The following is a 16,995-nucleotide window of genomic DNA, read 5'->3' as shown; positions in this document are numbered from 1 at the left end:
ACATATCTTCTTGTGGATATTCAAAAGGCCTATCAGGCTGAAGATACAGAGTCCAGAATTCGGCTCCTCCTAATCTTTTCCCAGAAACCTGCTTCTCTTGCAGTCTTTCCTATTTCAGTAAATGGCATTCCATTGTTCCAATGGCTTAGGCCAAAACTTGGAAGTCATCTTGGACTCTAAAACTTCACATCTCATCCACCCATCTTTTAAAGATATCAGTTACATCTTTAAAAGATATCCAGAATCCAGCCACCATCTTCCTATCATCTTTGTGCAAAATCTCGCCTGGAATTTTGTAATAGCTTCTTACCTGTTCTCCCTGTTTGTATCCTTGATCATCTCTGGTATATTATTTATTTATTTGTTTGTTTGTTTGTTTATTTAGAGACGGTCTCACTCTGTCACCCAGACTGCCAGACTGAAGTGCAGTGACAAGAATATGTCTCACTGCAGCCTCCACCTCCTAGGCTTAAGCAATCTTCCTGCCTCAGCCTCCTGAGCAGCTTGGGACCACAGACATGCACCACCATGCCCAGCTGATTTTCTTTTCCTTGCGAAAGGGTCTTGCTCCATTGCCCACGCTAGAGGGCAGTGGCACAATCACAGCTCACTACAACCTCAACTTCCTCGGCTCAGGTGATCCTCCCACTTAGCCTCCTGAATAGCTGGGACTAGAGACATATGCCACCATGTAGAGACAGGGTTTCACTATGTCGCTGAGGCTAGTCTCAAACTCCTGGGCTCAAGCTGTCTGCCTGCCTCAGCTTCTCAAAGTGCTGGAATTACAGACACATGCCACCATAGCTGGCTCTGATGTATTCCCAACACAACAGCTAGAGTGGTCCTTTTTTTTTTTTTTTTGGTTAGGTCACTTAAATGTCTGTTTTATGTGACAATTTTCCTTCCTGCTTTTTTCCTCTTTCATGCCATCAATCTACTAGAGCAATCAAGTCATCTAACCCATCAAATCTCCCACATTTTGGATTTGGCTGACTGTAACCTCAAGGTGTCTCTAACTTGTTCCTCTGACCCCTTTATTTCCTGTAAACTGAGAGATTCACTTTAGGCTTGCCTGGAGTCGGGTTCATATTTTTAGGCAAAAACAGTTCATGAATGTGGCTGGGTACTTCCCCTTCCACAGTATCATGAGGCATATCGCATCTGGCTGCCATAGGTGTAGCAATGCCAAGACTGTTTGGTGGATTCAGATCGCAGGTAGCCAGATTCCTCTTATATTTTCCCACCATCCTCTCACCTAGTGGTGGCTGCCGTGATCTATGTCCTCATTAGGGGTGGCAAAACAGCAATTTTCTAATTCTAGTATTCCTTCTGCATTTATCAATTGGAATTCTTTTATAAAGAAGCCTTCTCTCTTGTTAACCCTCTGCTTTCTTGGAGTTAACAGTTTATACGGGAAAGGCGAGGAAAATGCTTATTTTTTTGCCTTCATTAATTTTTAAAGAATTGAGTTACTCCCCTAACAACCCAAAATCATGACCAATGAGTTCCACTTTCTTTTAAAATTATTTCAAATACATGAATTTTTATGTACTCGATGTTTTCCATTTATTGGACTCAAGTGATCCTCCTGCCTCAGCTTCCTGAGTAGCTGGGAATACACAGGCACCACCATGCCCAGCTTATGGTTTTTTGATGCTCAAATTTTTCTATCTCAAGCCCTGAGAACCCTTCCAAATTGGCTCCTCAGTCCTTCTGACACAGCTCCATTAGCTTTTGTTAAGTTCCTCAGTTTTCAGCACACCATGTCCTAGGTGTATCTTGTTTATTTCCTGCCCCAGACCTATAATCAGCCATTTCTCTAAAAAGCCCTGATTCCTTTTAGTGGGGAATAGTTAAGACCACAACTTGGGTACTGGAGATACTAAATGATATACTACTGTCACTGCTTCTAAGCCTTTTCAGTAAACAGAGTTAGAAATGCCTTTTTTTTTTCTTTTTTCTTTTTTTTTTTTTTTTTTTGAGACGGGGTCTCACTCTTCTTACTCTGTCACCGAGGCTGAAGTGCAGTGGCATGATCTCGGCTCACTGTAACCTCTGCCTCCCAGGTTCAAGCAATTCTTGTGCCTTAGCCTCCTGAGTAGCTGGGATTACAGGTGCTCACCACCACCATGCCCAGCTGATTTTTTTTGTATGTTTAGTAGAGACAGGGTTTCACCATGTTGGCCAGGCTGGTCTCAAACTCCTGACCTCAGGTGATCCACCTGCCTCAGCCTCCCAAAGTGCTGGGAGTCACCATGCCAGGCCAGAAATGCAATTTTTATGGTTTTTTTTTTTTTTTAAAAAAAGATATGTCATGAGTCTATATTGATATGTATAGTTCCAACTGCAGATTGCAGATTAAATTTCTTTGATTTTTATACTTGTAATCTTTTCTGTTGAAGATCTTTATTTCTAACAATACTGCCATAATTATTTGCTTTATCTTACAATGTAACTATAATACTTTTAATATAACAATTTCAAACCTCCTAGTAATAACACTTAATAAGAATGTGGTTTTAGATTTCTTAGCAGTTTTTTATGTCCTTTTAACACATTCCACTGAAATGAACAAACTACTGTATTTTAAAGTTACTCTTCTGTATAGTCATTGCCACAAACTTGATATGTTTGTTTCAGTTTGTTTTGAAAATCTAGCAATTGCTTTTTAATTTACTCTTGCCTTGTAATTATAGAAAATATTTACATAGTTCCATATTCTAAGCATTGCTCTGAGTATAACTGGATCATCCTATTAAAGCCTCAACAATCTTATGAGGTAGGTACTACTATGATCTACTTACAGATAAGAATTCTGAGGTATAAACAAGGTAAAGTAACTAATTCAGAGGCACAAAACTAATAGGTGATAGAGGCAGAATTCCACTGTGACAGTCTACCTGCTTTATTAAATCGTAACTAAAACAGTATGGTATTGGTATGATATGGATAGGCAAATAAATGAATGGAAGAGAGGGCCGAGAAACAGACACCTAAATAATTAAAAGAAACTGGGGGCCGGGTGTGGTGGCTCAAGCCTGTAATCCCAGCACTTTGGGAGGCCACGGCGGGTGGATCACTTGAGATTAAGAGTTCAAGACCAGTCTGGCCAACATGGTGAAATCCCCGTCTCTACTAAAAATACGAAACTTAGCCAGGCATGGTGGCGGGTGCCTGTACTCCCAGCTACTTGGGAAACTGAGGCAGGAGACTCGCTTGAACCCAGGAGCTAAAGGCTGCAATGAGCTGAGATCATGCCACTACAATCCAGCCTGGGTGACAGAGCAAGACTCTATCTAAAAATTTAAAAAAAAAAAAAAGAAAGAGAGAGAAAGTGGAATTCATTGGTGTTTTTTGTTTTTGTCTTTGTTTTGGTCTTTAAAAGAAGTGGATTACTTGGGCACAGTGGCTCATGCCTATAATTCCAGCATTTTGGGAAGCTGAGGCGGCCAGATCACTTGAGGTCAGAAGTTCAAGACCAGCCGGGCCAATGTAGTAAAACTCCGTCTCTACTAATAACACACCACACACACACACACACGCACGCACGCACGCACGCACGCACGCACTCACGGCTGGGTATAGTGACATGTGCCTATAATTCCAGCTACTCGGGAGGCTGAGGCACAAGAACTGCCTGAACCTGGGAGGCAGAGGTTGCAGTGAGCCGAGATCGAGCCACTGCACTTAGCCTGGAAGACAGAGTGAAACTGCGTGTCCTTTTTTTTCCTCCTTGAGTCTCAGAAATTGTGTCTCAAAAATAAATAAATAAAATTTTAAAAAGAAGTTGATTAATAATTAGCATAAAAAAAGATAAAAAATGGACTAAATAGTAAATGGTATGGAGCAATTTCCATATGGTGGCTCATGCCTATAGATCCCAGCACTTTAAGAAGCCGAGGTGGGAGGACTGCTTGAGGCCAGGAGTGGGAGAACAGCCTATGCAACAAAGACCCTGTTTCTATTCTAAAAAAAAAAAAGAGGGCCAGGCGCGGTGACACATGCCTGTAGTCCCAGCTACTTGGGAGGCTGAGGTGGGAGGATCACTTGAGCCCAGGGGTTCTGGGATGTAGTGTGCTATGCTGATCGGGTATCTGCACCAAGTTCGGCATCGATATGGTGACCTCCTGGGAGTGGGGGACCACCAGGTTGCCTAAGGAGGGGTGAACTGGCCCAGGTCAGAAACTGAGCAGGTCAAAATTCCCGTGCTGATCAGTAGTGGGACTGCATTCCAGCCTGGGCAACATAGCGAGGCCCTGTCTCAAAAAAAAAAAAAAAAAAAAAAAGAGGGAGTTACAGTGGCTCAGGCCAATTTTCCTGGTGTATAAGGAGGCGAGGCTACATGTTCGAGGCCAGCCTGGGCAACACAGACCTCTCATCCATTAAAAAAATAAATAATAAAAAAAGAAGGGGGCCAGGCGTGGTGGCTTATGCTTGCAATCCCAGTGCTTTGGGAGGCTGAGGCCAGTGAATCACGAAGTCAGGAGATCGAGGCCATCCTGGTTACGGTGAAACCCCATCTCTACTAAAATACAAAAAATTAGTAGGGCATGGTGGCGCGCACCCGTAGTCCCAGCTACTCAGGAGGCTGAGGCAGAGGAATCACTTGAACCGGGAGACGGAGGTTGCAGTGAGCCAAAATTGTGCCACTGCACTCCAGCCTGGCAACAGGGCAAGACTCCATCTCAAAAAAAAAAAAAAAAAAAAGAAGAAATAAATCACATGGCTAAACCTCAAAAATATACTGTTTCACTAAAAAAACAAGTTGCAAAGTACATGACACCATTCATAAATGTCCTAACTACACAAAGCCATAGCATTCACTTATTAATTAATTAATTTTTGAGACAGGGTCTTGTTCTACTGCCCAAGCTGGAGTGCAGTGGCATGATCAATTGCTCCCTGCAGCCTTAAGCTCCCAGGTTCAAGTGATCCTCCAACCTAAGCCTCCCAAGTAGCTGGGACCACAGGCATGCACCACCATGCTATTTCTTTTTTCTTTTGGAGAGATGGGGTCTCACTATGTTGCCTAGTCTGCTCTTGAGCTCCTAGGCTTAAATGATCCTTTTACCCTGGTCCCCGAAACGTGGTGGTAGTCGGGTGTAAGCCACCGTGGCACCCCCACCTCTTTTTCAGTGATGGGATCTCATTACATTGCCCAGGCTGGCCTCAAAAGAGGCCAAACTCTTGACCTCAAATGATCTTCCTGCCTCAGCTTCTCTCGTAGGTGAGACTACATGTGCACATATTTTTATAACAAAAAAAGAATAAAGGAGAACAATCACACCGGAATCAAAAGACTAGCTATCTTTAAGAAGGGGAAGCAGTAGAAGGGAGAGAGGGAGGGAGGGAGAGACGGAGGGTAGAGCTTTGGCAGTGCCCATTAAATTTTGTTACTTTAAAACATTCTGGGGACTGGGCACGGTGGCTCACACCTATAATTCCAGAACTTTCGGAGGCTGAGGGTAGATTATGAGGTCAAGAGATCGAGACCATCCTGGACAACATGGTGAAACCCCATCTCTAATAAAAAATATATAAAAATTAGCCGGGCATGGTGGTGTGCATCTGTAGTCCTAGCTACCTGGGAGGCTGAGGCAGGAAAATCGCTTGAACCCAGGAGGCAGATGTTGCAGTGAGCTGAGATTGCGCCACTGCACTCCAGCCTGGCGATAGAGCGAGACTCTGTCTCAAAAAAAAAAAAAAAATTCTGGGCCAGGCACGGTGGCATCATGCCTATAATCCCAGCACTTTGGGAGGCTGAGGTGGGCGGATCACTTGAGCTCAGGAGTTTAAGACCAGCATGGGCCTGGGCAACATGATGAGACCCAGACTCCATATTCATAGACACATGCAAGTGCGCGCGCGCGCACACACACACACACACACCCAGCTGCGCTAGCTGGGCATGGCTGCACACACCTGTGTTCCCATCTACTTGGGAGGCTGAGGTGGGAGGATCACTTACACCTGTGAGGTCAGGACTACAGTGAGCCATGATGGTACCACTGCACTCCAGACTGGGCAGCAGAGTGAGATCCTTATCCTAAAAAATAACTTAAAAAAAATTCTAGAGCAAGTATAGAAAATACTATACTTGGCCGGGCGCAGTGGCTCAAGTCTGTAATCCCAGCACTTTGGGAGGCCGAGGCGGGTGGATCACGAGGTCAAGAGATCGAGACCATCCTGGTCAACATGGTGAAACCCCGCCTCTACTAAAAATACAAAAACATTAGCTGGGCATGGTGGTGCATGCCTGTAATCCCAGCTACTCAGGAGGCTGAGGCAGGAGAATTGCCTGAACCCAGGAGGCGGAGGTTGCGGTGAGCCGAGATCGCGCCATTGTACTCCAGCCTGGGTAACATGAGTGAAACTCCGTCTCAAAAAAAAAAAAAAAAAAGAAAATACTATACTTTTAAATCTGGGTGAGGGTGGTGAGTACTTGGCTATCTGCTAATATTTTTGTAAGTGTTTTATATTTTATGTGTTTCTATGTTTGAAATACCAAATTTAATTTAAAAATTAAAATTAAAATTAAAATTTTACATATTTCGTGATGTCTTATCCGCTTAGTGCATAGGGATGCCGTGTAGACTAAGAGAGTGTAATTCTTGGCATGGTACTTACTGAACACAGAGCATCATCATCATCATCATTCTGAGACAAGGTCTTGCTGTGTTGCCCATGCTGGAGTACAGAAGCACAATCATAGCTCACTGTAGCCTCAACTTCCCAGACTTAAGGGATTATCCCACCTCCGCCTCCAGAGCAGCTAGGACTACAGGAACTCACCACCATGCCCAGCTAATTTTCTGTATTTTTTTTTGGTAGAGATAGGGTTTTGCCATGTTACACAGGCTGGTCTCAAACTCCTGGGTTCAAGCAATCTGCCTACCTCGGCCTCCCAAAGTGCTAGGGTTACAGGTGTGGCATTATTACTTATAATCCACACAATGAAATCCAGGTCATACTTATAGCCCCATATAGTTTTTCATTGGTATCAACATTACCCTAATTACTCACAGTTTTCATTGGATTTGACTCTGAATGACTTTTAGCTGTTTAAATATGCTAAATCCAACCTCAAACCATAAAAGCCTCCTATCATAAAAAATTTTTAATCAGAGCCAGGCATGGTGGCACATGCCAGTTGTACCAGCTACTTGGAGACTGAGGGAAAGATCACTTGAGTACAGGAGGCCAGCCTCGGCAATATGGTGAGAACCCATCTCTTAAAAAAAATTAATCAAATATGTTGTTGTATGCTTTGAAGATAACTGTAAAAAGAAAATTTTGGGGCCAGGCACAATGGCTAACACCTGTAATCCCACCACTTTGGGAGGTTGGAGGGGGCAGGTGAATCACTTGAGGTCAGGAGTTTGAGACCAACCTGGCCAACATGGTGAAACCCCATTTCTACCAGAAATACAAAATTAGCAGGGGGTGGTGGCAGGTACCTGTAATCCCAATTACTTGGGAGTCCGAGGCAGGAGAATCGCTGCATCCTGGGAGACAGAGGCTGCAGTGAACTGAGATTGCACCACTGCACTCTAGCCTAGGCGACAGAGATAGACTGTCTCAAAACAAAAAAACAGGTCCTTTGGCGGGGGGTGCTGGAAACCCTGTGGGCCTGCACGGCGTTCTTCCTTTTCTATTCGCCATCTGCAGTGAAGCTGCCACCAAAATGCAGATTTTTGTGAAAACCCTTAGGGAGAAGACCATCACCCTCGAGGTCAAACCCTCGGATAAGATAGAAAATGTAAAGGCCACAATCCAGGATGAGGAAGGAATTCCTCCTGATCAGCAAAGACTGATCTTTGCTAGCAAGCAGCAGGAAGATGGACGTACTTTGTCTGACTACAATGTTCAAAAGGAGTCTACTCTTCATCTTGTGTTGAGACTTCATGGTGCTGCTAAGAAAAGGAAGAAGTCTTATACCACTCCCAAGAAGAATAAGCACAAGAGAAAGAAGGTTAAGCTGGCTGTCCTGAAATACTATAAGGTGGATGAGAATGGTAAAATTAGTCACCTTTGTCGAGAGTGCCTTTCTGACGAATGTGGTGCTCGAGTGTTTATGGCAAGCCACTTTGACAGACAGTATTGTGGCAAATGTTGTCTGACTTACTGCTTCAACAAACCAGAAGACAAGTAACTGTATGAGTTAATAAAAGACAAGAACTAACAACAACCACAAAAAACAGCAAACAAAATAAAAAAAGGAATTCTAAATAGTAGCATCAGTAGAATAATTTTAGAGTCTCTCCAAGTGGCTTTTAGAAAGGGAAGAACACTAGCACAGTTGTCCATCAATGACAGAAAATCAGTCTCATTATATTTAATTTCCCTATATTCACAGTCACTCTCTAAGTTTAGTCAGTCTCCCTGAGTTTATAGCATTTTCCCATTTATCAGTTCCATCTCCCTCCTGAGGTTACAAGTCTATTCAACATAATACTGCATGGTGATTAAGATGATGATGCAGTTTTCTAGCTGCTTAGGTTAAAATCTGGCTCTAAGCGTCATTATACCTATGACCCTGGTTCAAGTTATTTAACCTTCCTGGTTTCCTTAACAATAATATGAGATTCTTTTTTTCCTTTCTCTTTTTTTTGAGACAGTCTCACTTCGTCGCCCAGGCTGGAGTGCAGTGGTGTAATCTCGGCCCACTGCAACCTCTGCCTCCCGGGTTCAAGCAATTCTTCTGCCTCAGCCTCCCAAGTAGCTGGGACTTCAGGCCTGCACCACCATGCTGGCTAATTTTTGCATTTTTAGTAGAGATGGGGTTTCACCATGTTGGTCAGGCTAGTCTCAAACTCCTGACCTCATGATCCGCCTGCCTTGGCCTCACAAAGTGCTGGGATTACAGGCATAAGCCAACACACCCGGCCAATACGGAATTTTTTAAAAAAGCACTTAGTCCAGTACCTAAGACCACAAGTAAGATCACAATAAAAGCTACTTCTTTTTTTTTTTTTGAGACAGGGTCCCCCTGTCACCCAGGCTGAATAAAAGCTACTTCTGTTGCTGCTGCTATTGGTACTTTTATTATCATTGGCAAGAACTGTGTCTCTTATTTCTTTGCTATTGCTCAGAAGACCTTACAAGTTCAGAGGTCAGCAAACTTTTTCTAAAGGGTCAGAAAACAAATAGTTTAGTCTTTGTAGGCCATAAGGTCCCTGTTGCAACTACTTTACTCTGCCCTTGTAATCTGAAAGCAGCCACAGACTATACATAAATGAATGGTTGTAGCAGCAACCCAGTAAAACTTTATTTACAAAAACAGAAAGCAGGCCAAATTTGGCCTGTGAGCCAGATACCTGATCTAGATGTCTGTATACGCTATTTGCAAGTGATCTACACATATTTACATGGACTATGCAATTTGTTGTTAGAATAAGAAGATACTATTCCTACATTTGGAAACAGGCACCAATTTTTTTTTCCTCTTCCCTGTTCTATTTCCTATAACTGACTTGGCAGCTCTGTAAGTACCCAGCAGACACAAAAGCATGACAAGAATTCAGAGACTATATCAAAGGACAAGAAAATTTTAGTATAGGCTTTAGTCCTTGATGATTGACAAAAAAAAAGCCAGTGGCTTGCCTAAAAGAATATTCTAAGGTGATCAAAACTATAAGGAAAAAGAAGCCAAGTTTTCTTTTCAGTCTTAGTTTCTTTTCTGCCTCAATTATTTTCTGATTTGCCGTAGGGAAACAGCAATGAGGAAATCAGAGTATACTGCTGTTTCTCTAAACATGTTTATAACTGATTCATAAATCCCTCTCCAGTTCCATAGAAGCACTCTGGAAGTCACTGCTAATCTAGGTTCATCTAGGACAAGCCTTTATTTTATTTCTAACAGCAGCTTCCCTCTGGAAGAGCCCAGCCTTCCAGATTACCTCTGTCCCCACAGCCTCTCAGGCCCTGAGCTGCAGGGAAGGCCCAGCACTGCCCTCTGTGGGTGAGAGGCGTGGCAACATGGACAGAGAACACCAAAACCCACGCCTGCGGGACTCACCTGTAGCTGGAGGCTCAGGGACCTGTGCTTCACAGCAGAGGCATGGAGGGCACGGCTCACACGGACCTGTCCTAGTCGCTGCCTCCACACGCTCCACCACACCCTGTCAAAGAGCAAATCAAAGACGGAACCCATCAGAAGAAAGTCACTCAGAAAAGAGGAGCAGTTAGTGTGGGGCCTCAGACCCTCAGCTCTAGTCCTCTCCCTTATAGTGTCATCTGTGGATTGACTGCTGGGGGAAAAAAGAAAACAATTGAGAAAAAGTCCTAGAGCTGCCAATTAATGGTTGGAAGCTTACGGTTCCTAAGGTCAGATCTGGCTTTAGACACCACAGACATGCTGTTCGGCCTACACAGTCTGGTTAAAAAAAAAAATACATTATGGTCCTGCCGGGCGCAGTGGCTCAAGCCTGTAATCCCAGCACTTTGGGAGGCCGAGGCGGGTGGATCACGAGGTCAAGAGATCGAGACCATCCTGGTCAACATGGTGAAACCCCGTCTCTACTAAAAATACAAAACATTAGCTGGGCATGGTGGCGCGTGCCTGTAATCCCAGCTATTCGGGAGGTTGAGGCAGGAGAATTGCCTGAACCCAGGAGGCAGAGGTTGCAGTGAGCCGAGATCGCGCCATTGCACTCCAGTCTGGGTAAGAAGAGTGAAACTCCATCTCCAAAAAAAAAAAAAATACATTATGGTCTTATCAGACGTGGCCAGGGAAAACAGAGAAAAGCAACAACAACAACAAAAACAGACATAAAAAAAAATATGTTATGGGCCAGGTGCGGTGGCTCACGCCTGTAATCACTGCACTTTGGGAGGCCAAGGTGGGCGACTGGCTGAGCTCAGGAGTTTGAAACCAGCCTGGGCAACATGGTAAAACCCCGTATCTACTAAAAAACACACACACACAGACACACACACACACACACACACACGCGCGTGCGCGCGCACGAAATTATCCAGGCATGGCAGAGTGTGCACCATGTAGTCCCAGCTAGTTAGGCTAAGGTGGAAGAATCGCTTAAACCTGTCAAGGTTGCAGTGAGCTGAGATCACACCACTGCACTCCAGCCTCAGCGACAGAGTAAGACTCCATCTCAGAAAAACAAACAAAAAAAGAGTTATTACCAACATTTGAAAATCAGGAGATTTCACAAACTAATCTGTAATAAAGTGGCTTTTAGATTTCTAGTCCTGCTGTATCCTTTTCCTTCTCAGCTTCCTGGCCAGACTTTCATTTCAGTCTTGGTTTCTTTTCTACTAATTTTCAAATTTGTTCTAGGAAAATAGTCATGGGGAAATAAGTTTCCAACTTGTGCTTTAAAGAAACACTCCTTTGCCTGGTCACTCTAACCCAGAAAGACTTCTATTAGACCATGCTCACCTGCAGCACTCACTGCAAAACCTCAAGCTATCTTACATTATCACTTATCTTTTTTTTTTTTTTAACATCACTCCCATGCAGTAGAATCATTTATCTTCTTATGCATTTAGGGAATCACACATTTCCTGAATATAGTCCCAGCACCAATACAGTACCAGGAATGTTTTGTTCATTAATTTTTTTAGGTATATAAACTATTTATTAACAGACAAGGCCTACAGACTTATTTCTTCTTGGACACACCCATAGTACGCTGCAGTGGCCAGTGGTCTTGAACACAAAAGCCCCAGAAGTGGCACAGCCCTCTATGGGCCCAAATCTTCTTCAGTCACTGCAGGTCTGCATGGAGTTTGTTGTCCAGACCATTGCCTAGGACCTGGCTATATTTTCCACCCTTTATACCCTTCTGTCTGTTCAAGAACCAGTCTAGGATCTTGTACTGGCATGAATTCTGCATAATGGTGATCACACATTCCATCTCATCCTCAGTGAGTTCTCCTGCCCTCTTGATGAGGTCAATGTCTGCTTTCCTAAACACCACATGAGTATATTGTCAACCACACCCTTAATGGCAGTGATGGCAAAGGCCCATTGATACTGGTGTTGAATACTTGCAAAATATGCTGGAATTTTTCAGGGATCACTAGAGACATGGCAGCAGCACAAGTGGCAGTGTAAAGGCCTCCTGTGGAAGCCATTTTTTTTTTTTTTGAGACAGTCTCACTCTGTTGCCCAGGCTGCACTTCAGTGGCACAATCTCAGCTCACTGCAACATCTGCCTCCCTGGCTCAAGCAGTTCTCATGCCTCAGCCTCCCGAGTAGCTGGGATTACAGGTGTGCACCACCACACCTGGCTAACTTTTCTATTTTTTTAGTAGAGATGGAGTTTCACCAAGATAAAGTTTCAGGCACTGCACCTAGCCTAGTACCAGGAACATTTTAAGCCGTCAATAAATAGGCTGGGCACTGTGGCTCATGCCTGTAATCCCAGCACTTTGGGAGGCCGAGGTGGGTAGATCACCTGAGGTCAGGAGTTCAAGACCAGCCTGGCCAACATGGTAAAACCCCGTCTTTACTAAAAATACAAAAAATTAGCTAGGCATGGTGGTGTGCACCTGTAATCCCATTCACTCGGGAGGCTGAGGCAGGAGAATCACTTGAACCCAGGAAGTGGAGGTTGTAGTCAGCAAAGATTACACCACGGTACTCTAGCCTGGGCGACAGAGTATTTATTTGAGACTTTGTCTCAAATAAATGTATGTTGAGAAAATGAATTATTTATATAAAAATATCACTCAGACTCAAGTAAAATTGCATACTAATCAGGCATTTTGAGATATTTGCTAAATAGATTTTAAGTAACAATTTTAATTAATTTTTTTATTTTTATTTTTTTTTGAGACAGAGTCTTGCTCTGTCACCCAGGCTGGAGAGCAGCAGCACGATCTCTGCTAACTGCAACCTCCACCTCCCAGGTTCAAGTAATTCTCTGCCTCAGCCTCCTAAGTATCTGGGATTACAGGCACCCGCCACCACACCCAGCTAATTTTTTGTATGTTTAATAGAGATGGGGTTTCACCATCTAGGCCAGGCTGGTCTTGAACTCCTGACCTCGTGATCCACCCGCCTTGGACTCCCAAAAGGCTGGGATTACAGGTGTGAGCCACTGCACCTGGCCTAATTATTTATTTTAAAAAAATTTTTGTGTGTAGAGACGGGGTCTTGGCTTTGTTGCCCAGGCTGGTCTCAAACTCCTGGCCTCAAGCAATCTTCCCACCTTAGGTCCCCAAAGTTTTGGGATTACAGGTTTGAGCTACTGTACTCTGCCTATTTTATTTCTACTTAAATAACTTCTTTATATTGACTGCTGTTCTGGACACTGTTAAGTACTTTACAGATATTCCTTTATTTCTTCCTGATGACAAAACTACAACTATGGTGTAACTATTTCACAGATGAGGAAAATAAGAGTTGAAGAGATGAAATGACCCAATAATACAGGATGGAAGAGGGATTCAAACCGAAATCAGCACAGCTGCAAAGCCCCTGCTATTATCCATACTTTGTTCAATACCCAACTCTTTCAGGTAGGAAGTGGGCTCTTAATATCCTACCATTCAGGACACCAGTGGACCACTACAGACAACATACAGTGCAATCTGTCCCATTATAATGCAGCTCACTGTTACACATCTGGTTATAAACGTGGATTAACTCATGCTCCTCAGTATGTCTACAATGCTGATGGGCTGCAATGCAGAACAGCAGTAAAGGGCATGGGTGGGTGAGCCTAGTTTTGCCAATTACAACCTGTATGTGCTAGGCAGGTTACTCAACCTCTCTGAGCATTATTGTACATCTTAATCTTAAATTATAAGTACAATCATGGTGCTTATAATTTACAGTGAGGGTTAAAGAAGATACTTTATGAAATTAACACATGCACACACAAGCTTAATATAGGGTTTAGAACATAGTACTCAATTAGTGTTAATTATGATTATGTAAAAATCTGATCTTATAGTTGAACAAGTTATCATTAAATCTTTATTGGGCATCACCTATGTTCAAAACATTGTTTCGGCCGGGCGCGGTGGCTCAAGCCTGTAATCCCAGCACTTTGGGAGGCCGAGGCGGGTGGATCACGAGGTCAAGAGATCGAGACCATCCTGGTCAACATGGTGAAACCCCGTCTCTACTAAAAATACAAAAAATTAGCTGGGCATGGTGGCGCGTGCCTGTAATCCCAGCTACTCAGGAGGCTGAGGCAGGAGAATTGCCTGAACCCAGGAGGCGGAGGTTGCGGTGAGCCGAGATTGCGCCATTGCACTCTAGCCTGGGTAACAAGAGAAAAAACTCCGTCTCAAAAAAAAAAAAAAAAAAAAAAAAAAAACAACATTATTTCAAGGTGGGAGCAGGGCATGGTGGCTCATGCCTACGATCCTAGCACTTTGGGAGGCTGAGGTGGGCAGATCGCTTGAGCCCACAAATTCAAGAGCAGCCTGGGAAACATGGCAAAACCCCGCCTCTACAAAACAAATGAAAAAAAGAAATTAGCTGGGCATAGTGGTGCATGCCTGTAGTCCCAGCTACTCGGAAGGCTGAGGCAGAAGGACTGTTTGAGCTTGGGAGGTGGAAGCTGCAGTGAGCTACGATTGTGCCACTACACTCCAGCCTGGGTGACACGGAAAGACCCTATCTCAAAAACAAAAACAAACCATTGTTTTAAGGTGGGTTTTTATGCTGCTTTCCAGCACCATAAAGCTGATGAGGTAAAACGATGGTTGCTAATCTGTAGGACAGTTGAGGAGACTCACCATAGGATACTCCGTTGCCTAAACTCCAGAGCCGTAGTCTGCATCTGAAGTTTGGTCCTGCGAAAAACCACGTAGATCAACCAAGACTTCCAGGCTTGTCCCATCTTTTGCTTTGCATCTAGATTCACCAAAGAGATTTTCAAAAGGCATGGGAAGAGATGGATTACTCCGGGTTATGATAAAAGCTCAAGGGCTTTCTTTCCTTTGAATATCTAAATCCCTCCAACCTCCAAGTGCCCCCTGCTGGAAAAGTTGTGAAGCACTACACAAGTAATTACGGTGCAAGAACACGTGAAGACTTTGAGCAAATAATGACTTTTACAAAGCGTTTAAAGAAAAATTAACATACTGAACTGCTCAAAAACCCTTTGCTTTAAAAGCACTTATTTTTTCTTCTTCTTTGTCTTGAACACATTTAATAGCTGCTGTTCTAATAAAGCGCTTATTTTTATAGATATACTCCGCAATTTTTAGATGAAATGATGTGAATAAACAGGCAGCAAAGAAGTAGAGAGATGGATCTCACAATAATGGCATGAGTGGATAATCAAAGCTGGGTAATGCATACACAGAGGTTCATTATTCTATTAAACATCTTTCAGGCTGGGCGTGGTGGTTCATGCCTGTAATCCCAACACTCTGGGAGGCCGAGACTAGTAGATCACCTGAGGTCAGGAGAGACCAGCCTGATCAACCTGGTGAAACTTGTGTCTACTAAAAGTACAAAAACTAGCCGGGTATGATGGCGTGCACCTGTAGTCCCAGCTACTCAGGAAGCTGAGGCAGGAGAATTGCTCAAACCCGGGAGGTGGAGGTTGCAGTGAGCTGAGATTGTGCCATTGCCCTCCAGCCTGAGCAACAGAGTGAGACTCTGTCTCAAAAAAAAAAAAAAAGACACCTTTCAATTTTTGTAGATATTTAAAGCTTTCCACATTACAAAGTTAAAGAAGAAGAAACCACGATATAAAACTTGCTGTTTGACTCCAAGCTCACACTTTTTAGTAAAGAGGAAAAAAAAACTTGCTGTTTGAAACAGTAATTGTAAAACAGAATAAGCAAGATAAAGGGAAAGAATATATACACTGAGGAAACATAAAAATGCCTAGTAATGATCCTGGAGAAAAGATAATTTACTAGATATGGAAAATGCAAACGCACACAGGTCTCTCCTTGTTGTAAATTATATTTTCATTATGAAAGTCACTACTAATGAAGTAAATTTCTTATCTTTTTAGAAGACAAAGGAGAAAATAAAATTATATAAATCATTTTTAGGACAACCTCCAAGATGTAGTCAATAGAACTATAACTATATTTTATATTTCACAGTTGTTGACAAATCAAAATATGAAAGAGAATTTAACATGTAACTTGCTTGGTTTCACCCTGGATATCAGGAATTAGCACACTTCAGGTAATGAAGACTAGTGCGGTGCTGTGGTTTAGAATTTGGGAGATCCTGAGTAAGGCAAGCCAGACTTACTGGCTCTTTCACTTATTACATAAGTAATCTCATACAAGTTCCTCATCTGTAAAATGGCGCCTCTCTCAGAGATATGTTTGGAAAGTGTATATGAGATTATGTATCTATGAAAAATTTCTAAAATAAACACTATCTGCTCTTTCCAGAATATGGAACACAGGAATCTCATTAACTGTCTCTGCTATGATTCTGATACACATGACAATTTGAGACCCATGCTTCCTTAAGGCTTCCTTAAGGCTTAAAAGTTCTTGCAAAGTTTTATTTAACAGTGCAAGAGCCGGGCGCAGTGGCTCAAGCCTGTAATCCCAGCACTTTGGGAGGCCGAGGGGAGTGGATCATGAGGTCAAGAGATCGAGACCATCCTGGTCAACAGATCAAGACCATCCTGGTCAACATGGTGAAACCCCATCTCTACTAAAAATACAAAACATTAGCTGGGCACGGTGGCGCGTGCCTGTAATCCCAGCTACTCAGGAGGCTGAGGCAGGAGAATTGACTGAACCCAGGCGGCGGAGGTTGCGGTGAGCCAAGATCACGCCATTGCACTCCAGCCTGGGTAACAAGAGTGAAACTCTGTCTCAAAAAAAAACAAAAAAACAGTGCAAGAGTGAATGGACACTCCCTGAGGTCTATGGACACGGCCTGACATAACTAGTTATATGTCAGAAATAACTCTTGCCTCTTGAATAGCTGGGACTGCAGACGTGCACCACCACAACTGGCTAATTTTCTTATTTTTTTTTTTTTTAGAGATGAGGTTTTTGCCATGTTGCCTGGGCAGATCTTGAACT

General features: G+C 43.3%; 1 protein-coding gene and 1 pseudogene across 2 annotated transcripts in view; one reads left to right on the top strand and one right to left on the bottom strand.

Moving 5' to 3' along the window:
- The window catches only part of SFI1 (SFI1 centrin binding protein), a 100,194-nt gene that overhangs the window by 44,321 nt on the left and 38,878 nt on the right, over positions 1–16,995 (bottom strand). The window contains 2 exon segments of the mRNA XM_032256566.1: positions 10,019–10,121; positions 14,719–14,836. Coding sequence (XP_032112457.1) covers positions 10,019–10,121; positions 14,719–14,836 — 221 coding nt within the window.
- LOC116535490 lies at positions 7,547–8,185 on the top strand (annotated as a pseudogene). Its single transcript, XR_004262226.1, has one exon. The product of XR_004262226.1 is annotated as a ubiquitin-40S ribosomal protein S27a pseudogene (transcript).

The sequence above is a fragment of the Sapajus apella genome, unplaced genomic scaffold, assembly GCF_009761245.1.
Source record: "Sapajus apella isolate SASKATOON/1434 unplaced genomic scaffold, GSC_monkey_1.0 scaffold95, whole genome shotgun sequence".
NCBI lineage: Eukaryota > Metazoa > Chordata > Mammalia > Primates > Cebidae > Sapajus > Sapajus apella.
This window is presented reverse-complemented; position numbering and strand designations above follow the sequence as displayed.